At 38.7% G+C, this 26,454-nt stretch overlaps 1 protein-coding gene across 2 annotated transcripts in view; it reads left to right on the top strand.

Moving 5' to 3' along the window:
- Window positions 1-26,454, top strand: part of ATP7A (ATPase copper transporting alpha) — a 120,520-nt gene that overhangs the window by 54,853 nt on the left and 39,213 nt on the right. For both annotated transcript variants that reach the window (XM_021719491.1, XM_021719490.1), the window contains exons 4-5: window positions 14,272-14,478; window positions 17,491-17,654. In XM_021719491.1, the coding sequence (XP_021575166.1) occupies window positions 14,272-14,478; window positions 17,491-17,654 (371 nt within the window). The remainder of the gene's footprint in view (window positions 1-14,271; window positions 14,479-17,490; window positions 17,655-26,454) is intronic.

The following is a 26,454-nucleotide window of genomic DNA, read 5'->3' as shown; positions in this document are numbered from 1 at the left end:
ACCACATATTCTCACTCATAGAGTGGACCTTGATCATCCAATGCACTACTATAAGAAAATGACTGACAGTGTTGGGAAACTATGGGGGGAGATGTGACTAATGGTAGTAAACATCTGTCTGGAGACGGGGAGACACCAATTATCAACAAGGGGGCCTGAATGAATCCTATTTGTACACGTTACCCTTGACTGTACCCGACAATATCAAAATAAAAAATATCGATTATAAAAAAAAAAAAAAGAAAACAAGTGGATGATAAAGAACGACAAATATATGGACTTTGCAGTAACCTGGATGGATTTGGAGTCTATCATGCTCAGTGATTTATCACAGAAACAAAGAACAGAGTTCCATATGTTGTCACTCATAAGATGATCTTGAACAATTATAATACTATAAGAAAGTGATTGGCAGTAATGGGAAACTGTTGGGGGTGGGGTGGATTGGCAGTTGAGGGAAACTGCTAGGGGAGGGAGGGACATACTTCATTAACAGGGGTACCTGCATGATCAATGTTTGTATACCTAACCCTGAATTGTACCCCACATCTTTACAATAAAAATTTTTTAAATTAAAAAAAAAAAAGAATGGCTGTCTTTAATAAAACAACAACAGATTCAACCTCTTTGGCAGATAGTGTGGCGATATCTGAAAGAACTAGAAATTGAACTTCCATATGACCCAGCAATTCCCCTATTGGGAATATACCCGAAGACATTCAAATCATTCTACAAAAAAGATACCTACACACTTGTGTTTGTTGTAGCTCTATTCACAATACCAAAAACATGGAACCAACCATGTTACCCATTGAAGCTAGACTGGATTAAAAAAATGTGGTACATATACACAGCGGAATATTATGCAGCCTTAAAGAAGGACAAACATACCCACTTCGCAGCAACTTGGATGGATTTAGAGTCTGTAATACTCAGTGATCTAGCACAGAAACAAAGAACAGAGTACCATATGTTCTTACTCTTAAGCGGACCTTGAACAATTATCATAATACTATAAGAAAGGGATTGGCAGTAGTGGGAAACTGCCAGGGGAGGTTGGGTGGGATTGGCAGTTGAGGGAAACTGCTAGGGGAGGGAGGGACACACCTCATCATCAAAGGTACCTGCATAATCAACGTTTGTATACCTAGCCCTGAATTGTACCCCACATCTTTGTAATAAATGAACGAAAGAATGATAGATAGATACAAAGATAGAAGGAAAGAAAATTTATACAGAATACTAAAATATTAATGTGCCTCCAGTATCAAAAGTCTGAACAAAGTATAGGAAATCCATAATTGCAAAATAGAATAATTATGAAACCAGAAGAAACATTTAAATTGGAAATATTGAAAGTGCAAATATATCAAATTCTAACCAGAAAAATTGCTAAAATTAGTTTCAGCAAACTTTAGTTTTATCTGTCACCACTTAAAATTTTAAAAATTTTTCAAAATGACAGTGTTGGATATTATATTATTCACATTTCACTACTTTGTGATGTTGGATTATACCTCAGAGTTTCTACTAAATTTATCCTTTGCACTCGGACACATCTCACGGATCACCTACCAACAACTTGACTGCACTTTTTTAATGAAACAGTGAATAATGAATCACTTCATATTAGATAGTGTAGTGTTGGAGCCAATTATTTTATTGTAACAATATTTGGCTTATAATGGAATTTTGGACATTGAGAAACTTATTTATGACAAATAAATCAAAATTTTATATCTTACATTTTTCTAAGGTGTGAAAATAGGTCACTGGCACAGATTCATTGATACATGTTGTGCAGTACTAATTTGTTTCACATCTTCCACCTGGTGTTTTTGTTTTTCTTTTCTTTTTTTTTTTTTTGTGAGTTGGAGTCTCACTCTGTCACCTAGGCTGGAGTGCAGTGGCCCTCTCTTGGCCACCGTATCCTTGACCTGCTGGACTCAGGTGATCCTTCCTCCTCAGCCTTTCAAGTAGCTGGAATTACAGGCAGGCACCACCACACCCAGCTAAATTTGATTTGCTGTAGAGATGAGGTCTCCCAAGTTGCTCAGTCTGGTCTGGAACCCGTGAACTCAGGCAATCCTCTCACCTCGGCCTCCCAAAGTGCTGGGATTATAGGCGAAAGCCACTGCACCCAGCCCTGGTGTTTTTCTATTTGAGCAGATAATGCAGTCTCACTTTCTTCCTCCCACACTAATAATATGTAATTTACTGTCCAGACTGTGCACTACTGTGAAAGCACTTCACATATACTCTTTCTATGTAACACCAGCTGATATTTTAAAACATATCTCAGTATATGTTCCATATTTTTATTTGCTGTGTTGTACAATTTGAACGGAAAACTTCAAGGAAACACACATTTTTGAAATATTTGCATTGGCATAAGTTTGTTCTGTATAATCACCAGCAATCTCTTATGGCCTCTGAGGGGGGACAGCTGATTTGCTAGATTTGTTAGATTAACAATGTCCCCTCAGAGGGAACATCTGAAGTGCAAAGAGTTAAAATACTTTGAAATTCGTAATGCACTATTTTGTCAATGATGTACACTACTTATTAATAATAAGCTTCATTTACATTAATATCACTAAAATAATTTGCATTTTATTATTCCTATGTCTCTTACATATAGGGACCCAAATATGAACAACACAGCACATGTAGTATAAAACAAATATTTTTCATGTTCAAATCTGGTATTATTGCAGTAAGCAAGGGCTTCATAAACTTTCAGATTAGACTTAAAAATGCAATTTTTCTTCTTCAGTTGGATCTATCATTTTGCAATTTATAGCATGGGTCACAGACCAGCAGCACCTGGGAGCTTGTTAGAAATCAGACTCTCACCAGGCTCAGTGGCTCAGCCTGTAATCCTGCGCCTTTGGGAGGCTGAGGTGAGTGGATTGCCTGAGCCTGCGGGTTCAAGACCCGCCTGGGCAACTTGGCGAGACCTCATCTCTACAATAAATCAAAAATTAGCCGGGCATGGTAGTGCACACCTGTAGTTCCAGCTACTTGGAAGGCTGAGGCGGAAGGATCGCTGGAGCACAGCAAGTTGATGCTGTGGTGACCGAGAACGGCCACTGCACTCCAGTCTGGGCAACAGAGTGAGACTCCAACTCAAAAAAAAAAAAAAAGATATCAGACTCTCTGGTTCACTGTGGCCCATTAGATCAAAATCTACATTTTAATTTTAATGAGTTTTTCGGGTAATTCATATACACCTTAAAGTTTAAGACCATTGACCTCTATGTATACAGTCTCTGAATTAAATCTATATTAATTTTGTTTATACAAACAAATCCAGTTTGATTTAATGCAATACCAATAATGACAGACACAAATTTGAATGTGAAACATACTTTAGTTTTATACTGCACATGATATAAATTTTTTTATTAGTAGTAGTATTGCCATTTTATTATTTTTTAATTTTAATTTTAAATTTTATTTTATTATAGAGATGTAGGGTGCAAGTGGGGATTAACTACATAAGTAGGCTGCATGCAGGTGAAGTTTGGGCTTTTAACTGGCCCTCATTCCCCCGGTAGTGGACCGGGTATGCTTAGTTGTCACATGCTCCCCACCTTCCTTACTCCCTCCTTTCCCTAGTAGTGCCCAATAACTGCCAATCCCTCCCTTGCGCTAATGTGACTAATGTTCAGGGCCCACTTAAGAGTGAGAACATAGGGTATTCAGTTTTTTGTTTCTGTGATAGTTCACTTAGTATCATGGTCTCCAACTCCATAAAATTTGCTGCAAATTCCATGATTTGTTCTTGTTATGGCTGCATAATACTCCATCATGTATATGTGCTACATTTTCTTTATACAGTCCACTTTTGTTGGGCATTGATTTTCATTCTATGTTTTTACTATTGTTAATAGTGCAGTAATAAACGTGTGTGCAGGTGTCTTCTTTGTAGAATGAATTATGTTTCTCTGCATATATTCCCAGGAGAGATATTGCTGGATCATATGGAAGGTCAATTTTTAGTTCTTTTAGGAATCACTATACTGTTTTCCATAGAGGTTGAACTAGCTTGCACTCTTACCAACACTGTAGAAGCATTCCCTTTTTTGTAAACATATGCCAGCATTTGTTATTTCTTGACTTATTAATGATAGTCATCCTTGCCAGAGTTAATTGTTATCTCACTGTAGTTTTGATTTGCATTTCTCTGATGATTAGTGAGGCTGAGCATTTTTTCATGTGTCTGTTGGCTACTCGTATGTCATCTTTTGAGAAGTGTCTGTTCAAGTCCTTTGCTCACTTTTTAATGTTTTTTTTTCTTTTATTTTGTTTGAGTTTCTTATAGATACTTGATGTTAGGCCTTTGTCAGATTCATAATTTGCAAATAATTTTTTTTCCCATTCTGTGGGTTTTCTCTTTATTGATGGTTCTTTTTGCTGTGCCAAAGCTTTTCAGTTTGATGTGTTCTCACTTACCTATCTTAGCTTTTATGGCATTCGCTTTTGGGGACGTAGTCAAGAATTTGTTGCCTATTCCAATGTGTGTAAGGGTGCTTCTACATTTTCTTCCAGGATTCTTATAGTTTGAGGTTTTACATTTAGGTCTTTGACCCATTTTGAGTTGATTTTTGTATATGGTGATAGGTAGGGGTCCAGTTTCATTTTTCTGCATGTGGCCAGTCAGTTTTCCATGCACCATTTGCTAAATATGTTCTCCTTTTCCCAATGATTGTTATTGGTGACTTTGTTGAAGGTGAGTTGATTGAGAGTTCGTGTTTTTGCCTCTGGAATCTCTATTCTGTTCCTTTGCTCTATGTGCCTATTCCTGTACCAGTACTAGGCTCTTTTGGTTATTGTAGCCTTATAATAAAGTTTCTTTTGCTGAGAATTGTTTTGGCTATTTGTGCTCTTTTTTGTTTCCAAATGAATTTCTATATTGTTGTTTCCAGGTTTGAGAAAAGTGATGTGGATAATTTTATGGGTATTGCATTGACTCTGTAGATTGCCTTGGGTGGGTTGGCCATCTTGATTCTTCCATTTAATGAACATGGAATGGTTTTCTATTTGTTTGTGTTACCCTTGATTTCCTTTAGCAGCATTTTGTGTTCTTGTTGTAAAAGTTCTTTCACTGCTCTGTTGAGGTGGATGCCGAAGTATTTTACTTTATTTTATTTTGTGGATATTGTGAATGGGAGTGTGCTTTTTTTTTTTTGGTTTTCTACCTGCTTGTTTCTGGTGTTTATAAATGCAACTGTCTTTTGCACCGTGATTTTGTAACCTGAGACTTTACCAAGGTCATTTATCAATGCAAGGAGACTTTTGACAGACTCTCTAGAGTTTTCAAGGTATAGAATCATATTGTCTGCAAAGAGGGATAGCTTAATTTCCCTTTTCGTATTTGGATACCTCTGCCTTCTATGCCTAGGTGCTCAAGGGTTTTTATCAAGAAGGCATACTAGATTTTGTTAAATGCTTTTTCTTCATCTAATGATACAATCATGTGGTTCTTGGTTTTACATGTTAATGTGCCGAGTTATATGTTTATGGTCTTGTAAATGTTGAACCAGTCCTGCATCCCTGAAATGAAGCTCACTTGGTCATGGTGGATGATCCTTGAGACGTGTTGTTGGATTCAATTTGCTAGAATCTTGTTGAGAATTTTTGTGAATATATTCATCAAGGAGATTGGCCTGTAATTCTCTTCCCTTGTTGGGTCTTTGCCAGGTTTGGGTATCAGTGGATGGTAGCTACATGGAATGAGTTGGGGAGAATTCCATCATTCTTGATTGCCTGGAATACTTCCGGTAAGATTGATATCAGTTTCTCCTTGTAAGTCTTGTAGAATTCAGCTGGGCAGCTATCTGGTCCAGGGATTTTTGTGGCAGGGAGATTTCTTATTACTGAGTCAATTTCCTGGATTGTTATTGATTTGTTTAGAGTTTCAATTTGTTCTTGTTTCAAACTTGGGAGGTTGTATGATGTAATAAATTCCTCCATTTTCTTTAGGTGTTCTAGTTTATTTGTATACAAGTACTCATAGTAATCTCTGATAATCTTATGAATTTCTTCAGTGTCAGTTGTGACTTCATCTTTTGCTTTTCTAATTGTGTTTATTTGAACTTTCTCTCTTTTTAAAAATCAATCTGACCAGGGGTCCGTCAATCTTATTTATCCTTTCAAAGAACAAGCTTTTTGTCTTGCTGATCCTTTCTATGATAATTTTGTCTTCTATATCCTGCAGTTGTGATTTTACCTTGGTGATCTGGATTCTTCTGCTAAAGTTAGTATTTAGATGATCTTGCCTTTGCAGCTCCTTAAGGTGTGTTGTTAGGTTGGTTACTTGTGATCTTTCTGTTTTCTTGATGTGTGTGTGTAATGCATGAATTTTCATCTTAACACTGATTTCATGGCATCCCAGAGGTTTTGATAAGATGTGTCTTTGTTTTTGTTTGTTTATAGGAATCTTTTTATTTCTGTCTTGATTTCCATGTCGACCCAGAAGTCATTCAGCAGCATGTTGGTTAGTGTCCATGTCTTTGTTTGTTTTGGGGGGATTTTGTTGGTGGTGATGTTTATTTTTATTCCATTGTGATCGAAGAAGATACATGGTATTATTTCAGTCTTTTGAAATTTGCTCATGCGTGATTTATGTCCAAGAATGTGATTGATCTTAGAGTATGTTCTATATGCTGATGAGTAGAATGTGTACTCTGTAGATGATGGGTGGAGTGTTCTGTAGATGTCTATTAAATCCATTTGATCAAGCATCAATTTAAGTTTCTAGATCTCCTTGTTGGTTTTTTGCCTTGATGATCTATCTAAAGCTGTTAGTGGGATATTTGGGTCTCCGACTATGTATGTGTCAGTGTCCTCTCTTATTTTACTTAGTAGTTGTTTTATAAAACCTGAAGCTTCTGTGTTGAGTGCATATATATTTAAGATGGGTATTTCTTGCTGGTGGATTGAGCCTTTTATCATTATGTAATGTCCTTCCATTGTCCTTTTTAACTTTTGATGGTTTGAAGACTGCTTTTTCTGTTATCAGAACAGCTACACCTGCTCTCTTCTGTTTTCTATTTGTCTGAAAGACCATTTTCCAGTCCCCAGCTTTGAGCTGTAGGTGTCCTTTGTAGTGAGATGAGTTTCCTGGAGTTTCCATGTTGGACCATGCTTCTTTGTCTAGTTTGCCACTCTATGTCTCTTCAGTGCATCTAGTTCTTTCATGTTCAAATTGATTATTCCCTGTCATAGGGCTCTTAGAGGGTTGTTTTGTTTCCTTTTTACTTTTGTATTTATATATCTGTGTATTTTCATTTTTGTTGGTGCGCTGTTAATTCTGTACTAACCTGTACTTTTGTGATGGGCATGGCCATTCTCTCTCATTTTTTTCCCTGTGTTCAACACCTTCTTAAGCATCTCCTGAAGGGCTGGTCTGAGTCAAAATATTCTCTTAGGGTTTGGATATCTGGGAAGGATTTTAATTCTCTGTCATGAAGGAAACTTAGCTTGGTGGTGTAGAAAATTCTTGTCTGGAATTTCTTATCTTTAAGAACAATAAAAATTGGACTCCAGTCCCTTCTGGCATTTAGTGTTTCTGCAGATACATCTGGAGTGATTCTGATAGGTCTTCCCCATTAGATGGTCTGGCCTTTCTCTCAGTACCTGTAGGATGTTTTCTTTCATGCTTACTTTGTAGAGATGGATTACTATGTGTCTTGGGGATGGTCTCATGTTTTACCTTGTGGGGTTTTCTGAATGTTGTGCACTTGAATGGTCACCTCTCTAGCAAGATGTGGGAAGTTTTCTTAGATGACCTCATGAAATGCTCGTTCCATGGTGTTCTTAGTTTCCTTTTCTGCTTCAGGGATACCAAAGTCTCACATCTCTCAGAGGCTTTACTTATTCTTTTTGAGCTTTTTTTCTATGTTTTTGACAGACTGGGTTAATTCCATATTTTGGTCTTCAGGCTTTGAGATTTTCCCCTCTGCCTGGTTGATCCTGCTCCCTATGCTTGTTACTGTGTTTTTAATTTCCAGGATGAAGTTTTTCATTTCCATTATTTCAGAATGGGCTTTTGTGAAATTGGTCAACTCTACTTTTACTTCCTATATGACTGTGTTGAGTTGTGCCCCTATTTTCTCTTAGTTCTTTCTGTTCTTTTTAGCCATCCAATCTCTGATTTCTGTGACTGTCATCTGGGACAGATCGTTCTGTGTCATTTCCATTGTTTATGCTCTGACAGCTGCTTTTTTGGGCACTCTTTAGGACTCTGAGGGTTGTCTATATGTTTTCATTATTTTTTTCCTCCTTTGTGACAGGCCTCTCTTCCTTCTATATAATTGCACTTTGGTTTTCTTGCTCTGAAGCTAGTCAGTGACCCCTCCCTGTTCTAGAGCCCTTTCTGTGTTTCAATATAGGTCGCTCAGTGAGGAGGGAGCATTCACTTCTCTTGGCAGGTTTCTCTATTGTAGATTTTCTCTCTTGCTTTTAATCTAGTCGGGTTAGTTTTTTTTTTTTTTTTGAGTTGGAGTCTCACTCTGTCACCCAAACTGGAGTGCAGTGGCCACTCCCGGCCACCGCAGCCTCGACCTGCTGGGCTCCGGCGATCCTTCCGCCTCAGCCTTCCAAGTAGCTGGAACTACAGGCATGTGCTACCACGCCCAGTTGATATTTTGATTTATTGTAGAGATGAGGTCTCTCTGCCCAGGCAGGACTCGAACCCACGGGCTCAGGCAATCCACTCACCTCAGCCTCCCAAAGGCGTGGGATTACAGGCTGAGCCACTGAGCCCGGCTCTCGGGTTAGTTTTTTTGTTTTTTGTTTGTTTTTTTTTTTGAGTTGGAGTCTCACTCTGTCACCCAGACTGGAGTGCAGTGGCCGCTCCTGGCCACCACAGCCTCAACCTGCTGGGCTCCGGCAATCCTTCTGCCTCAGCCTTCCAAGTAGCTGGAATTACAGGTCCTTGCTACCATGCCCAGCTAATTTTTTTGATTTATTGTAGAGATGAGGTCTCACCTGCCCAGGCAGGTCTCGAACCTGTGGGCTCAGGCAATCCACTCACCTCAGCCTCTGGTTAGTTTTTATCTCCTGCTGCTAGCACTCTGCCTACAGAGAGTGGGTGGGGGGATTGGCCCCCATCTTCCATTTGAGGTTTGCAGCTCAGAAACCTTCTCACTGAGAAAGCCTTCAGGTGTCTTTCGTGTTGCTCCCTCCCTGTTCAAGACTGCACTCTGCTTTTGAAAAACAGCGAGTTCCCTGCCACAGGGGAGGGGGTATCTGCCCTGTAGTCACATAGGGCTTGGAGGTGATTCTTTCTGATCTGGCTGGAAAGATGGCCACCAGCCATTGGCAGCAGGTGCCAGCCAGGTTTACTTTGCAAGCAGGCTTTCCCTGCCTGGGAGCCAACCACCCGGTTCTGCTAGCAGAAGCCATGCTTATGGTGGTGGGTTTTGTTCCCTGTTCCACTTGGGCTCTGGTTGTCCTCCCATCCCCACCAGAACTCTTCCCATGTGGGACTGACAACTTGTGCACAACTGGGAGGGGGTGAACTGACCCAAAGTGTCTTAGGATCACTCACTCACTCTTGTTCACTGGGCAGGGCTTTGGTTATTGTACCAGCCTGGCGCATGGCAGGGGATGGAGCACCCAGACTCCTGTGTCTGCTGTCACTTTCTGGTCTCTATGTGTTCAAAAAGACCTTTGCTGGGTGCAGGGTCCTCACTCATCCAAAAGTGTTTGGGATGTCTCTGTCTATTGGTGACTGGTTCTACTCTCTGCCTTGTTCAGCAAGAGAGGCGCTGGTCTGCTGCTCCACAGTGGTCATCTTAGATCCTCTCATATAAGATGCTTTTACTTGGGTTCCTATATGTAAGAGGCATAGGAATATTATGTAATACCAGTCATGCAACACCTAACAATGTTTCAGTGAATGATGGACTATATATATGACAATGGTGGTCCCATGAAATTATAATGGAGTATATGTGGAAACCTGATATAGCAATTGATACTGACATTGTGAGTCAAGTAGGGGAAATGATTTATATTCAGTAATGGGACAAATGGGACATTTGTTTTTTCATATAAAATGTATACAAATTATATATATATATATATATATATATATATATAGTCACCAACCAAGTTTGTGTAACTATACTCTGTGATATTTGCACAACAATGAAATCACCTAATAATTATTTCTCAGAATGTATTCCTATTGTTTAAGCAACACATGATTGTACAATATTAAATAATATTTAAAATAAAAGCATTTTATGAAATTTTATATAACAAATGTAAGCAGAGCAAAAGCAACTTTCCAATTACCCTAGGTAACTTCAAAAATGGACTTGAACAGTAGGAGAAATTTTGATCAGACTAGTAAATGGAATTTAAGAGTACTTGATCAGTTCCTGGCAACATATATAGCATCTACCTAGTCCTTGGGAACTATTTATACATCATATTCAGTAACTTTTAACAATGTCTTTTACCTCAACCTACTATTGTTAAGGGCCCTGGGAATCAGGTATTCAACAAATAATTGTCAGGAGGCTGTTATATGTCCTGCATCTGTTAGGGCTCATAACAAAAACATTAATGACCATGATGGATAGATAAAATAACTTGGCACAGTGAATGTCACCATAAAAGAATTGATAGCACTGTGACTATGGTGAGCCATATTTTGGGATAACAGGTTGATATCAAATGATCACATTTTAGGTTGGGCACAGTGGCTCACGCCTGTAATCCTAGCACTTTGGGAGGCTGAGGCAGGAGGATTGCTTGAGGCCAAGAGTTTTAGACTAGCCCGGGTACCATAGCGAGACCTGGTCACTACAAAAAAATAAATAACTTAGCCTGGCATGGTGGCACGTGCCTGTAGTCCCAGCTACTCAGGAGGCTGAGGTGGAAGGATGCCTGAGCCCCGGAAGTCTATCCTGTGAGCTGTGATCATGCCACTGCACTCCAGCCTGGACAAGAGAGTGAGACTCCAACTCAAACAAAAAGAAAAAAAAAAAGATCGCACTCTGTAGTTCTGCTAGCAATCAATCAGAGTTTAAGGTGCCACCAGAATTGTGGTTACCCATTTTATGAGTGTCAGTGTCAGTGCTGATCCAGGCCTCTCAGTCTACCATTGTGACCTGTTCTCAGAGGGATTCTCACATTTCATCTTAGTGTTTGTCATATTGATCTTGGGTGGGCCATAAATTTTAAAGGAGCTAGTGAGAAAAATGGGAGATGTCTTTTTTTCTGAACTGTTTGCACATTGCAGACATGATGTTTATATTGTTTTTAAGTCATTTTCAGATTATGTATTTGTTCTTTGCATTACACCAGATACAGAACCTCCTACCAGTTTTGAGTATCAGGTTGGAAATTATTTCTTGAAAGTTTTGGAATCATTTCTAATTGTTGCCTCAAGTGCAGGAAAGTCAACTTTCATTTTAATTCATTTAAGCATAAGTAGTGTTGTTACAGCCTATAGAAAAGTTAATTAAAAGAAACCAGCTGGTTTATTCTTTGTGACCTTTTAACACCTCCACTGCCTCTGTGGAAAATGGAAACCTTTGCTCTTTTTATTTCCACACTCACAGGAGTTAAGGTCACAATTTTATGGATCTTTGTTTTTAGGTCATACTGAGGTAGTTAAAAGGGACTACCTCTAAAGTTCCAGAGTGTGAAAATTGCAGATGGTATGTCAGGTTATCTCTGGTACCTGAAATAACTAATCTTCTCTGGAATAAGGTGTAAAGTGATGGGCAAAATAAACTTTTTTTTAATTGTCCAAGTTCATAATTAAGTCTTGATAGTAATTATGAGGGAATTAGGGAAGTTTCTGTCTAGATTAAAATAATTATTTTATCCAAAGCCATAGCTATTTCTTTTTGGCAAGTGAGCCTCCTTTTTGAATTCTTTAACCTAGCAGTGGTACTGTTTGGTAAATTTCACCATCTATGTTCTAAATACTGCACTCATGATCTGAATCTCTGAATCAATGACTTTCTAAAGTGATTCACTTAAGACTAGAGACTGACTAATTTAGGAACACTTTATTCAAAATGTCCTTTGCTATACCCAGACTAGCATCTCTGTCATTACCTGGGAACTTGGTGGAAATGCAGAATCTCAGGCCCCACCCTAGATGTCCTGAATCAGAATCTGCATTTTAACAAGATCCCCCAGGTGACAGTATGTGCATTAAAGTTTATGAGGCGTTATTATACTGATTTGAGAATTCTAATCATCTATAGGGGAAATAGTCAGGCTTTTATTAAAGTTTCTTCTAAACATGCTCTTCTCCAGTATCCTCAAAATAACTCTGCTATGCAGGGGTTCCTTTGTGCACTAACCAAATAGACCGAACAAGTGCTTTGTCTAAGGGAGAAAAGAAAAGACAGATTAGTGGAAATTTATACATCACCTCTTTACTTACTTATTTCTGCAGGGGAGGACAGGATCTTTTGTTTGTTTGTTTGTTTGTTTGCAGGTGCAGGGATCTGTTAGAATAATTTCTCCCTTCCTAGCAGATGATTGATACTGCAGTGAGTAAACTAAAACAGAATAGGAGATTTTCTGAGATTGCAGGGGAGCTTATGGGATGATGTGAGCTTCCATAGTTCGTAAATATTTTATGTAGAGATTCTCTGAATACTCCTTTGTGCAAAATGAAGACTACTGCTGACCTACCCCTTGCCTCTTCTTCCACTGTCCATAACAACATTTTTTAAAATTAAGTAATTTATTTATTATAAAGATGTGGGGCACAATTCAGGGTTAGGTATATAAACATTGATCATGCAGGTACCCTTGTTGATGAGGTATGCCCCTCCCTCCCCTAGCAGTTTCCCTCAACTCCCAGTCTCACACCACCTTCCCTGACAGCTTTCTACTACTGTCAATCGCTTTCTTATAGCATTATAATTGTTCAAGGTCACCTTATGAGTGAGAACATATGGAACTCAATTCTTTGTTTCTGTGCTAAATCACTGAGTATGATCGACTCCAAATCCTTCCAAGTTGCTGCAAAGTCCATATATTTGTCCTTCTTTATGGCTGCATAATATGTCATTGTGTATATGTACCACATTTTCATAACGATATTTTAAATGTTAAAAATACTATATATTTGTGTTAAAAATTCAAACAATATAGAAGCATAGGTAGAGGGATTTTATTCATCTGCCTGTCATTCTATTCCTGCTTTAACCTCATTCCCCAGAAGTAGTCACTGTTAATAATTTGGTATGTAGTTTTCTTATACATATTCTCATATATGAGTATGCTCAAAAAAATTTTTTTGGGACAAGGTTTCACCTTGTCACCCAGGCTGGAGTGCAGTGGCATAATCACAGCTCACTATTTTTTTTTTTTTTTTGAGTTAGAGTCTCTGTCGCCCAGACTGGAGTGCAGTGGCTGCTTCTGGCCACCGCAGCCTCAACCTGCTGGGTTCCAGTGATCCTTCCACCTCAGCCTTCCAAGTAGCTGGAACTACAGGCACGTGCTACCACACCCAGCTAATTTTTTGATTTATTGTGGATATGAGGTCTCACCAAGTTGCCCAGGCAGGTCAGGCAATCCACTCACCTCAGCCTCTCAAGGCGCGGGATTACAGGCTGAGCCACCGAGCCAGCTACAGCTCACTATGAACTCCTGGGCTCAAGTGATTCTCCTGTCTCAACCTCCCAAGCAGCTGGGATTACAGCTGCATGCCACCATGCCTGGCTAATTTTTCTATTTTTCTGTTTTGTTTTGTTTTTTTGTAGAGATGAGATCTCAATTTGTTGCCCAGGCTTGTCTTTCTCCCACATCAGCCTTCCAAATTGCTGGTACTACAAGCATGAGTCACTACACCTGGCCCCAAAAAGTTTTTAAAACATTATACTGCAATACTGTTTTGCAGATTGCTTTTTATTTTACTTAATATATCATGAATTGCTTTAGTGTCAGTATATAAATCATCTATATGATGATAAAAGTTCATTATAAAAATAAGAATTATTCATTAGCAAACCACTCTAGCTGGGGTTTGGAGTGGAGATAATGGCTGGAAGATCTAAAGTTTTGTTTGTTCAGTTAGCTCACATTTTCAAGGGAACCGATATGAGTATTACTAAAATTAGAAGTTACTGCTGGGAAGTTATTGCTGAGGGCTGGTAGGACCTTGCTGATTTTAAAGGAATGGATTAGCAGTGCCTGGAGGTGTGGATTGTTATGCGTGACAAGGATGCAGCTGAAGAATGATCAATACTGCAAATGAAAAGAATCTTTCCTTTCTACCAGAAACGAATGAGCCATTGGTAGTACTAGCTCAGCCCTCATCGGAAATGCCACTTTTGACTTCAGTGAACGAATTGTATACTAAAATGATGACACCAGCTCATGAAAAGGAGGAGACAAAGACTTCATCTAAGTGTTACATACAGGTCACTGGCATGACTTGTGCTTCCTGTGTAGCAAACATTGAACGGAATTTAAGACGAGAAGAAGGTGAGACACTCTTGAAGCTTGTTTTTTTGTGTACTTGCTTGGGAACTCTGACCTTTTTGTTCTCTTGTGTTTTATAACCATGTTTATGATTCTTGCCAAGACCTCACAAAGACTATCAGTATGTGCAGGGCAACCCTGATTTCCTGACAAACAGTTTTTGTTAGTAGTTTGTTCCCATAGATAAAGTCCCTATCTCATTTGCCTCATGATCACATTTTTATGTCCATGAAATCTGTAGAGATAGCAGAAGGAAATATACAAGATTCCTATTTTTTATGGACCTTGGCTGCATTGAACTTTAAGAAACATTAATTTTCTTCTAATGCTGTGCTTAAAAGTGACAATTGGAATCCATGAGTTTCAGTATTGCCATGCGTGGACCAATCACCAGACCCAAAGCTTGGAATCATATTATTCTCTTTGCATGTGGTAAAAATGCTCAAAATTTACTTAATATTGTGTACAAGTTTTAATTTTAGTTGACAAAATCTTAGAAAATCTGCAATGCAGTTTTTTATTCAGTCATACTCAGATGTTTTGGCTTATAAATTTGCACTCGTTTTTATCAGATTTCCCAGTATAGCATAGTAGATTTAGTTAACCATACAGATATGGTTATGTTTAATGAGACCAAAGTCATAGATTTGGTACTTATGCTGCCATGCTGTTAGTCACAGGGTTGTATAAAGAAGTAAGGATTAGTGTAAGCTTATCCCCACAATTGAGGAAATAATGCAGTTTATGTAGTAATCACATCACCTTATATTTTAAGGAAAGAATATTATTATAAAAAAAGTTTGGTATACCCAGCCATCTTTAATTCAATATTATCTTGTCCATCTTCTGTCATTTCTGCATTCTTCATTTTATCCTCCATTATTTCTAACTGAAATGCAATCAAACCTAAAGTTTATATTACCCTTTTTTGATTAATAAAAACAGAAAAGGAGGGAGATTGCCAAGCAAATAAAAACAAAAAGAAGCTTGCAAAGCTCCTGTTTAATTTAAGAGCTGACTATATTTAAACAATTCAAAAATAGCCTTTTTCATGAAACAAGCAATGCCTATGCCAATTACAAATTGTTTTTTAATTCATTAAGCTGATTCTTTCAATTACTCCATACTATCTCTTTTACTATCTCTCAACCCAATTAGGAATAAAATTAGTCCAGCTGGGGTTACTACATTCACTTTTTTTTTTTTTAAACTAAGTAGCATTGGTGTTCCCTCAGTTTGGGCTGCATTATATTTTTAAAAATGAATAGAAAGAGTTCTTATAGTTTGAAGAGTTTTAAAAATTATTTGTAATTTACATAAGTATTAAACTTATGTTTTGAAATTTGAAAGATCAGAATTTTCCTTCTATTTCTGTTTGACTATAGATTACGTTCAACTGAAGCAAAAGGATTTTTTCCTACTTTCTCTATACTTGTTTCTTATTGCTGACACTTTCCTGTGAACTGATCATCTGAATTGTTTGGTACCCACAAAACCCAAAATATGAGCACTTTATAGATAACTTAGATTATATTAGGTACTTACAAGTTTTCTTATGTAAAACTATTATTAAATTAATATTTGGTCATTTTTTCTTTTTTATCAGACCCCAGAGTTGACCTATGGACTATTGATTCCCATTCCCTGTCAGGTAGCCACCAAATGCCACAGAAAAGGCTGCTGTTTCTGCTATGTAGAATTAATTTTCTTCCTGGCAATGACAGCAATTTCTGGCCTAGAGAAGTGAAATGATTGTTAACAAAAGGTTTGCACCAGCCAACAGCATGACTGCCATAAAATGAACTCCTTTGTTTTGTTAACAAATTGTATGGCACTGTTTTTTCCCCCCCAGGAATAAGAACTATTTAGATTAATGTGTGCCAGACAGTAAAACTTGAAAATTTTAAAAAACTATTGTTTGATATATTATAATGTGTATATTGATACAGTCTTGGATTCTTTCTTACAGTTGTTATGATTTAGTAAGTGCATGAGTTCCTCTCTCTAGGACTCTGTCTTATTAGTTTCTAAAAATGCTATATATTTACAAGATAAAGTCTCAACCAAGTCTAATTCATAGGTCTTATTTGGATCTTAATTCAAACAAAATGTTGTTACACTAATAAACAGTAATAAGACAATTGAAGAAATGTGAATACTGCCTGAATATTTGATATTAAAATTTATTTTATTTTAGGGGTGAAATGGTATTATGGTTATTTTTATTTATTTTTAGTTTTTGGTACTGTGGTTATTTTTAAAGAATCTTTATCTTTTAGAGATACATATTTAAGTATTAGCATATGAAATTATATAATGTCTGGGACTTGCTCAAACATAACTCAGGTAGAGGACTGGGAGTGGAGCATGTATGAATATGGAGAAAATGAGCTGGGCGCAGTGGCTCACGCCTATAATCCCAACACTTTGGGAGGCTGAGGTGAGAGGATTGCCTGAGCCCATGGGTTCAAGACCAGCCTGGGCAACTTGGCGAGACTTCACCTCTACAATAAATAAAAACATTAGCCGGGCATGGTGGCACATGCCTGTAGTTCCAGCTACTTGGAAATCTGAGGCAGAAGGATCGCCTGAGCCCAGCAGGTTGAGGCTGCGGTGGTCGGGAGCATGCTACTGTCCTCCAGTCTGGTTGACGGAGTGAGACTCCAACTCAAAAAAAAAAAAAAAAGAATATGGGGAAAATGAGATTAGCCAAGCATTATTGACGCTGAGTGATGGATACATCAAGTTTACTATGTTTTTCTCTCATATATAATGTATATTATATAGATAATTGAAAATTTTCATAATTCAAAGTTTAAGAAAATAAGCCTACTTTTTAAAGTAAATCTATTTGATTTGGATTTGGGTTCAAGACAGGTATAAAAGTAAAGTAATAAATTTCTTCAGCTTCATTTTGATCTTTTTATAAATAAATGAAAAATACTAAATAATTTTAACATTCCTCTTTTTTAAAAAGAATGTTATCTGTATTGTTTTTCCTATCAATGTTCCTAGGAATATATTCTGTACTTGTGGCACTGATGGCTGGCAAGGCAGAAGTAAGGTATAATCCTACTGTTATACAGCCCCCAATGATAGCAGAGTTCATCCGAGAGCTTGGATTTGGAGCCACTGTGATAGAAAATGCTGATGAAGGGGATGGTGTCTTGGAACTTTTTGTAAGTAAGAATTTTTGTATAATTAATAAAATTTCTAGCTGGATGCAATGGCTCATACCTATAATCCCAGCAGTTTGGGCAGCTGAGGCTGGAGGATTGCTTGAGGTCAGGAGTTCAAGACCAGCCTGGACAACATAGCAAGACCTCATCTCTACAAAAAAAATAAAATAAAATAACATTTCTTAGAAAAACTTAGTGAAAGATCAGAGAAGAGTTCTGAAGATAAAGATTGGGAAAATAAGACATATAACAAAAATTAAAGAAACTGGGAAATGGAAAGATGAGCTATGACTTAATGGTCTTCAATCATGGAATGTAAAGGTAATTGTCATATCTTATTAGCCAAAAAATAATCAAGTTTGAGTTAACAAATAAAAATCAACTTTAAAAATGTATGAGTCCTATCAAGTAGCATGTGAAAGAATAAATTCCAGATGACTCAAGACTTAAATTGTATAAATGAAGTCATAAAACCAGGTGTAGGGCATATTGGTTTAAAGTGGTAATTTTCTCCAACCCAGCAAATAAACTGCTAGGGTTCTTTCCTATGGAAATAAGCACATGTAAGGTTATATTTATTATATAATTTTAAAAGCAAAAATTATAACCAAACTATATTAAATGTTCTTTAACAGAAAATGATAAGATAAATTACAGCTTTTTTTTTTTTTGAGTTGGAGTCTCTATCACCCAGGCTGGAGTGCAGTGGCACACTCACAGCTACCCCAGCATCGACCTGCTAGGCTCTGGCGATCCTTCTGCCTCAGCCTTCCAGGTAGCTGGCTTGCGCTACCGCCTGCTAATTTTTGATTTATTGTAGAGAGGAGGTCTCACCAACACCAAGTTGCCCGGGCTGGTCTCCAACCCATGGGCTTAGGCAATCCACTCACCTCGGCCTTCTTTTTTTTTTTTTTTTTTTTTTGAGTTGGAGTCTACTCTGTTGCCCAGACTGGAATGCAGTGGCCACTCCCGGCCACCACAGCCTCGACCTTCTGGGCTCTGGTGATGCTTCCGCCTCAGCCTTCCAAGTAGCCGGAATTACAGGCATGTGCTACTACGCCCGCCTGATTTTTTGATTTATTGTAGAGATGAGGTCTTGCCACCCAGGCGGGTCCTGAACCCGCAGGCTCAGGCAATCCACTCACCTCAGCCTCCCAAAGGTGCGGGATTACAGGCTGAGCCCACCGAGCCTGGCCACGGCTTTTTAAAAGAGTAAAATAGATCAATGTTAACTGGCAAGCAAAGATCTTCAGGACATATTATTTAGTGAAACAGAACAAGTTGCAGTACAATACTTATAGTATAATGCCAGTTAATAAAAAATACAAAACTATATGTATATGTACTTATATAATATATATGTATATAAACACCTAGAGAAGCCATTGATTTATACACATGATTAACAATGTTTATGTCAGGAAGAGATTGGGATTGAGGGGGAAGAGTAAAGAGAAACTTGTATCTTTTCAACGTTTGAAATTTTTACAACTAGAATGTATTTAAGTTTTGTTGTTGTTGTTGTTGACTTGGAGTCTCACTCCGTCACCCAGACTGGAGTGCAGTGGCCGCTCCCGGCCATCGCAGCCTTGACCTGCTGGGCTCTGGTGATCCTTCCGCCTCAGCCTTCCAAGTAACTGGAACTACAGGTGCACGGTACCACGCCCGGCTAATTTTTTGATTTATTGTAGAGATGAGGTCTCGCCAAGTTGCCCAGGCGGGTCTTGAACCCGCGGGCTCAGGCAATCCACTCACCTCAGCCTCCCAAAGCGCTGGGATTACAGGCTGAGCCACCAAGCCTGGCTGTATTTAAGTTTTATTTGTATGAGGGGGGACCCCAAAATACTCAGAATTATCTTTTGGAGGCTGGGCTCCTTGTAGTATACTTGGAATTTGTTCCTTCAGATCAAACTATCAACCAAAAGATTTTATCTGGAAGTTCTGAGAAGGTTGTGTCACGATTTGCAGAAGAAACATCCTGAGTTGTGGCAAACAGGTAACTGGTTCTTCCACCATGACAGTGCACTTGCCCACACCACGCTGAGTGTTCAGCAGTTTTTGTTTTTTTTAATCAAAAATGGTGTAATCCCCATGTCCTACCCTCCCTATTCACCCCATCTTGCCCCGAGTGACTACCAGAACAAAAAAATATGAAAAAAGTCCTCAAAGGGAAACTTTTTGCCAATGTGGAAGAGGTGAACCAAAAAATGACAGAAGCACTAAAAGGCATCAAAATTGATGAGTTCAAAAATGGTTTTGAGCAGTGGAAAAAGTGCCTTAGTAGATGTATTGCAGCAAACAGAGAATACTTTGAAGGTGTCTGAAAGGTAAACATGTAAGAATAAATATACAACTTTTAAAAATTCTGGTTTTGGGTCTTCTTTTGTATAATTTAAAAATTAAGACAAAACTTTAATCTTGTACAAAAATAAGTTCTAGTTTAAGCAAAAATTTGAATGTAAATAAGGAACCCATGAAATTACTAAAAAAAAATTTGGAGATTTTTCCCAATATTTTATTATAAAACTTTCAGACACAAAGAAAAGTATCTAATACATCATTTAAAAAATAGAAGGTCCTTTCTAAAATATGATACAAAACCCATAAAATATAAGATTGGTAAAAATTTCTTCTTTGGAGAAAAACACTGTAAAGAAAGTCAAAAGCAAGTAAAATAGTTATAATTCATGTTATAGATGAAGGTTAATTTCTTTTTAAAGCAAAATTATTTATTTAATTTATAGAGACAGAATCTTATTCTGTTGCCCAGGCTGGAGTGCAGTAGCACAATCATAGCTCACTGCAGCCTCAAGCTTCTACACTCAAAAGATCCTCCCGCCTCAGCCTCCTGAGTAGCTAGGACTACAGGCATGTTACACTGCACCCTGCTAATTATTATTATTATTATTTAAAAGTCTTTGCAAAGCACAGTTACTTTTATACTAATTTTCTTTTTTATATACGTATATTTTATTTTAAGATGTGGGTTACAATTCAGGATTAGGTATACAAGTGAACATCATACAAGTAAAGTTTGGGCCTCCCTTTGATCCCCACTTTGCCTGGTTTGAGTCTCCAAGTACCCTTATGAATGTTGTGTCGCCAATCCCACCCCAGCAGTATCCTGCTACTGCTAATCCCTTTCTTATAGTATTATGGTAAGCGTACAGAGTCTGCTTATGAGTGAGAACATGTGGTACTTTGTTCTTTGTTTCTGTGATAGATCACTGAGTATAATAGACTCTAAATCCATCCAAGTTGCTGCAACGTCCATATGTTTGTCCTTCTTTATGGCTGCATAATATTCCATTGTACATATATACCACACTTTTTTTATCCAGTCCAGTTTTGGTGGGCAGTATAGTTGGTTCCATGTTTTTGTTATTGTGACTAGTGAAGCATAAACATGCATGTACAGGTGTCTTTTTTATAGAATGATTTGAGTTCCTCTAGGTATATTCCCAGTAGTGCATTGGCTGGGTCATATGGAAGGCCAATGTCTAGTTCTTTTAGAAATCACCACATTGTTTTCCATAGAAGTTGAACTAGTTTGCATTCCCACCATCAGTGTAGAAGTGTTCCCTTTTCTCTGCATCCTCACCAGCATCTGTTATTCTTTGTTGTATTAATGGTGGCCATTCTTACTGGGGTTAGGTGGTATCTCAGTGTGGTTTTGATTTGCATTTCTCTGATGATTAGTGAGGCTGAGCACTTTTTCATGTGTCTGGTGGCTGCCTGTATATCTTCTTTTGAGAAGTGTCTATTCATATCTTTTGCCCACTTTGTAATGCAGCTGTTTGGTTTTTTTTTCTTTCAGCATATTTGAGTTCCTTGTAGATTCTTGATGCTAGGCCTTTGTCAGATATACAGTTGACAAATATTTTTTCCCATTCTGTGGGCTGTCTCTCCACTCTCTTGATGGTTTCTTTAGCTTTTCAGAAGCTTGTCAGTTTGATGAGGTCCCACTTCCCTTATGGCATGGACACTTGGGGTTTTGATCAAGAATTGGTTGCCAGTTCCAATTTCTATAAGGGTGTCTCCTGCATTTTCTTTTTTATTTTATTTTTTATTTATTGTAGAGATGAGGTCTCACCAAGTTACCCAGGCTGGTCTTGAACTCGTGGGCTCAGACAATCCTCTCACCTTGGCCTTGCAAAGTGCTGGGATTATAGGCGTGAGCCACCGTGCCTGGCTTATTTATTTATTTTAAATTATTTTTTATTTTTAAAAATTTTATTTAAAGATGTGGTATACAGTTCAGGGTTAGGTACGCAAATGTTCATTATGCATGTACCCTTGTTGATGGGGTGTGCCCCCCTCCCCTGGCAGATTCCCACTAATGCCAATCCCACCCCCGCCCTCCCCTGACAGTTTCCCACTACTGCCAATCCTTTTCTTACAGTATTACTATAATTGTTCAAGGACCGCCTATAAGTGAGAACATGTGATACTCAGTTCTTTATTTTTGTGATAGGTCACTCGTATTATAGATTCTAAGTCCATCCAGGTTGCTGTGAAGTTCATAATTTTGTCTTTCTTTATGGCTGTGTAATATTCCATTGTGTATCTTTACCACATTTAAAAAAAAATCCTGTCCTCTTTAGATGAGCAGCACAGTTGGTTCCATGTTTTTGCTATTGTGAATAATACTTCAGTAAACATGCATGCACAGGTATCCTTTTCATAAAGTGATTTGAGTTCCTCTAGGTATATTCCCATTATGGGGACTGCTGAGTCATATGGAAGGTTGATTTTTAGATCTTTTTTTTAATCAATATTTTTTATTATGATTTTGTGGGGTACAGTTAGGGGTTAGGTGTACAATTATGTTTCATTCAGGCACCCTGTTGATAAGAGGTGTTTCCCCATCCCCAGACAGATATTTGTGAATGTTAATCCCATCCCCCTCCCCCCGAATAGTTTCCCAGTACCGTCAGTCATTTTCTTATAGTATTACATTGAATGTTCAAGGTCCATTATATGAGTGAGAACATGTGATACTCGGATCTTTGTTTCTGTGAGAGGTCACTCAGTATTATAGACTCTAGTTCCATCCAGGTTGCTGCGAAATTCATGATTTTGTTCTTTTTTATGGCTGTGTAGTATTCCATCGTGTATATGCACCACATTTTTTAAATCCAGTCCTCTTTTGATGGGCAGCATGGTTGTTTCCAGGTTCTTGCTATTGTGAACAACGCTGCGATAAACATACATGTGCAGGTATCTTTTTTATAGAGTGATTTGAGTTCTTCAGGGTATATTCCCAGTAGGGGGATTGCGGGGTCATATGGAAGGTCGATTTTTAGAGCTTTTAGGAATCGCCACACTGCTTTCCACAGAGGTTGCACTAGTTTGCACTCCCACCAACAGTGTAGAAGTGTTCCCTTTTCACCACACCCTCTCCAGCAGCTGTTATTTTTTGAGTTGTTGATAATTGCCATTCTGACTGGAGTTAGAATATGTTCCATGTGATGATGAGTAGAATGCGTATTCTGTGGTCTTTGGATGGAGTGTTCTGTAGGTATCAATTAAGTCCATTTGGTCCAAAGTCACATTGAGGTTCCGGATCTCCTTGCTGATTTTTTGTCCTGATGATCTGTCTAGGGTTGTGAGTGGGGTATTAAAGTCCCCATTTATGATAGTGTTAGAGTCAATATCTTTCTTTAGTTTTCCAAGAAGTTGCTTTATGAAAGTTGGCGCACCTATGTTGGGTGCATATATGTTTAGGATAGATATTTCTTGTTGATGGATTGAGCCTTTTATCATTATGTAGTGGCCTTCTGTATCTTTTTTGATTTTTAATAGCTTGAAGGATATTTTGTCTGAAATTAAGATCGCTACTCCTCCTTTCTTTTGTATTCCGTTCACCTGAAAGTTTGTTTCCCATCCTCTTACTTTGAGTCTGTGGGTGTCCTTTCTAGTAGGGTGAGTCTCTTGAAGGCAATAGATTGTTGCCTGATGATATTTTATCCATTTTGCCATTCTATGTCTTTTCAGTGGTGCATTTAGTCCATTCACATTTAGGCTAATAATTGAAATGCAAGAGTTGATCCCTGTCAGGAGGTTCTTACAGAGTTGTTCCTGTTTGTTTGTTGTCTTTCTTTGGGTTTTGGAGTTGGTTCATGTGTGTTTTTAATCTTTTGCCTGTACTCTTGTGAAGAATGCTGTTGTTCTTTTTTCTTTTTCTTCTGTGTTCAGTACTTTCTTAAGTGTTTCTTGTAGAGGTGGTCTGGTGGCAGCGTAGGTTCTTAGGGATTGGATATCTAGAAAAGATTTCAATTCTCCCTCACTAATGAAGCTTAGTTTGGCTGGGTAGTTTATTCTTGGTTGAAGTTGTTTCTCTTTTAGAACTTTGAAGATAGGGCTCCAGTCTCTCCTAGCCTGAAGGGTTTCTGTGGATAAATCTGGTGCTATTCTAGTTGGTTTTCCCTGGTAGGTAGTCTGGCCTTTTTCTCTTGCTGACTTTAGGATTTTTTCTTTTATGGCTACTTTGTTTAGATGAATTATTATGTGTCTGGGAGTTGGTCTTCTCATTTGTTGTCTTGCAGGGGTTCTCTGAATCTCTTGTGTTTGAATTTTTTCATCTTTGATGAGATGAGGGAAGTTTTCTTGAATGATTTCATGAAACATTTGTTCCAGTGTGGCTTCTGTTTCTCTCTCTGCCTCAGGAAGCCCAATTACTCTTAGGTTTGGTCTCTTGAAGTGATCATTCATCTCTTGCAGGTTTTGTTCTGTCTTTTTGAGCTTCTTTTCTATGCTTTTGACAGTTTGGGTTAGTTCTGTGTTTTAGTCTTCGAGCTCTGAGATTCTTTCTTCTGCTTGGCTGATTCTGCTTTCCATGCTTATTAGTCTGTTGTTCATTTCCATCACAGTATTCTTTACTGCTGTCATTTCTGACATCAGCTCCTTCCTATTTTCCTCTTGTCTCTCCTCAGTTTTTTAAATTCTCTCCATGAATGTCTTGATGTCTGGGTTTGTTGCATGTAAACAGTCATTCTGGGGCTCTTCATTGTTTGTGTTCCAGAATCTGTTTTCTCAGTGTCTGATCTCCCAGGGGTCTGTGTGAGACCTATATTCTTCTTTTGGTTTTTCTTCATTTGTGCAGTTTTTCCCCCTCCCTACTTTTTCCTTCCCTCCACGTTACCATCTTCTTTAATTCTGTTATTCAGGGGTAAAGGGATTGGTTTTACTTCTGTTTGTTCAATCTATTCTTTATGTATGCCCTCTTACTTTGTTCAATTCTGGAGTTGCACTGTAGGTTGGGGGTGGTCCTTTTTGCAGTTTTGAGATTTACTTAATGGGGGAGCTGTGATTCAAAATCTGTCTGCAGGTCCTGGTATTCGCTGACAGGTGTGTGGATAATCTGGAACCAACTTCCCCCTGCCTTGGAATCTGTCCGTGCAGTGGGGCTGTAGTTTACTCCCTCAAATAAAATGTGGTTAGCAGAGGGAATAGAATGGAGCAGACAGTGGGTTGAAAAGGGGGATGAGGAGATAGAGGAGTAATGGGGGAAACAAACGTGTGCCAACAAATGGAGAGAGAGACCTATACTGAAACAGATAAAAACAATAGACCACAGCTACAGACGACCCAACTCCTCTACAAAAAAAATAAAATATATAGTGATGCTCACATACAAGCTAACCAACCACCTTATTGGTGTACTGTTCCTCTATACAAAGATATGGCTTACAAAGAGAAGAAAAGAGAAGAAAAGGAAGAGGAAAAAAAAGGAACAATACAGTAGGAATAGAATTAAGTCATTAAACTAAGAGAATCAGTGAAGCACACTCTGAGACTTTTCGTTTAAGTTCAATGTCCTTTTAGTTCTGATTTCTAGCTTTCTTTTCAAGTAGGTAAATTAGTTTGTAGTTAGGGTAAGTTGCCCCTGGTCTGCTGTGAAGGACAGGGCAGATCACCCTCCGTTCACCACTCTGGCCTATGTCCTTTTCAAGCTTGTTTCTCCCGTTTCGATGTTGTTACCTTGAATTGCCAGCAGGTGGTGCTATCTCAGCTGCTCGCCCCAGAGGGGGTGGGGCCGGACAGGGAAGGCAGAGGCTGAGGATGGCAAGATGGCTGCCTGCCTCATGGCAGACGGCAGGAGACTTACAGTCGGCAAGACGTCTCGGTCGCAGGAGTGGTGGCAGCGATCCCAGCAGATCTTCCCTGAAGGGGCTTCAAGGACTGAGGTTGTGGATTGCCTCTGGCCCGGCTGGTGCGATGTGCTACTGGCGGCGGTGGCGGTGACTGTGGTGGCTGTGGTGGCTGAGGCAGCGGCGTCTGTGCTACAGTGGCTGTCCAGACCGCTGCAATGCCCCATTGGTGTCAACGGCCGAGCTTCGTATGAAGAGCAGGCTGCAATGTTGGGGTCCGTAGCCCCCGGGGCGAGAGTCAGAGACCCACTACAGATCTCCTTTGCAGAGGTTTCCACAGACTGGGTTGCCCCGTCGCCATCTTGCCGGAAGTCCCCCAATTTGTAGATCTTTTAGGAATCGCCACACTGTTTTTCACAAAGGTTGTACTAGTTTACACTCCCACCAACAGTATAGAAGTGTTCCCTTTTCCCCGCATCCTCTCCAGCATCTGTTGTTTTTGAGTTATTGATGATGTGGCCATCCTGACTGGAGTTTGGTGGTAGCTCAGTGTGGTTTTAATTTGCGTTTATTTGATGACTAGTGAAGTTGAGCTTTTTTTCAAGTATCTGTTGACTGCTCTTATGTCTTTTTTTGAGAAGTGCCTATTCATATCTTTTGCCCACTTTGTAATGGAGCTGTTTGTTATTTTTTCTTTTCTTTCTGGT

This window comes from Carlito syrichta, unplaced genomic scaffold (genome assembly GCF_000164805.1).
Source record: "Carlito syrichta isolate Samal-C Ts95f unplaced genomic scaffold, Tarsius_syrichta-2.0.1 Scaffold314761, whole genome shotgun sequence".
NCBI lineage: Eukaryota > Metazoa > Chordata > Mammalia > Primates > Tarsiidae > Carlito > Carlito syrichta.
The sequence above is the reverse complement of the archived record's forward strand: the minus strand, read 5'-3'. Positions and strand labels throughout refer to the sequence as shown.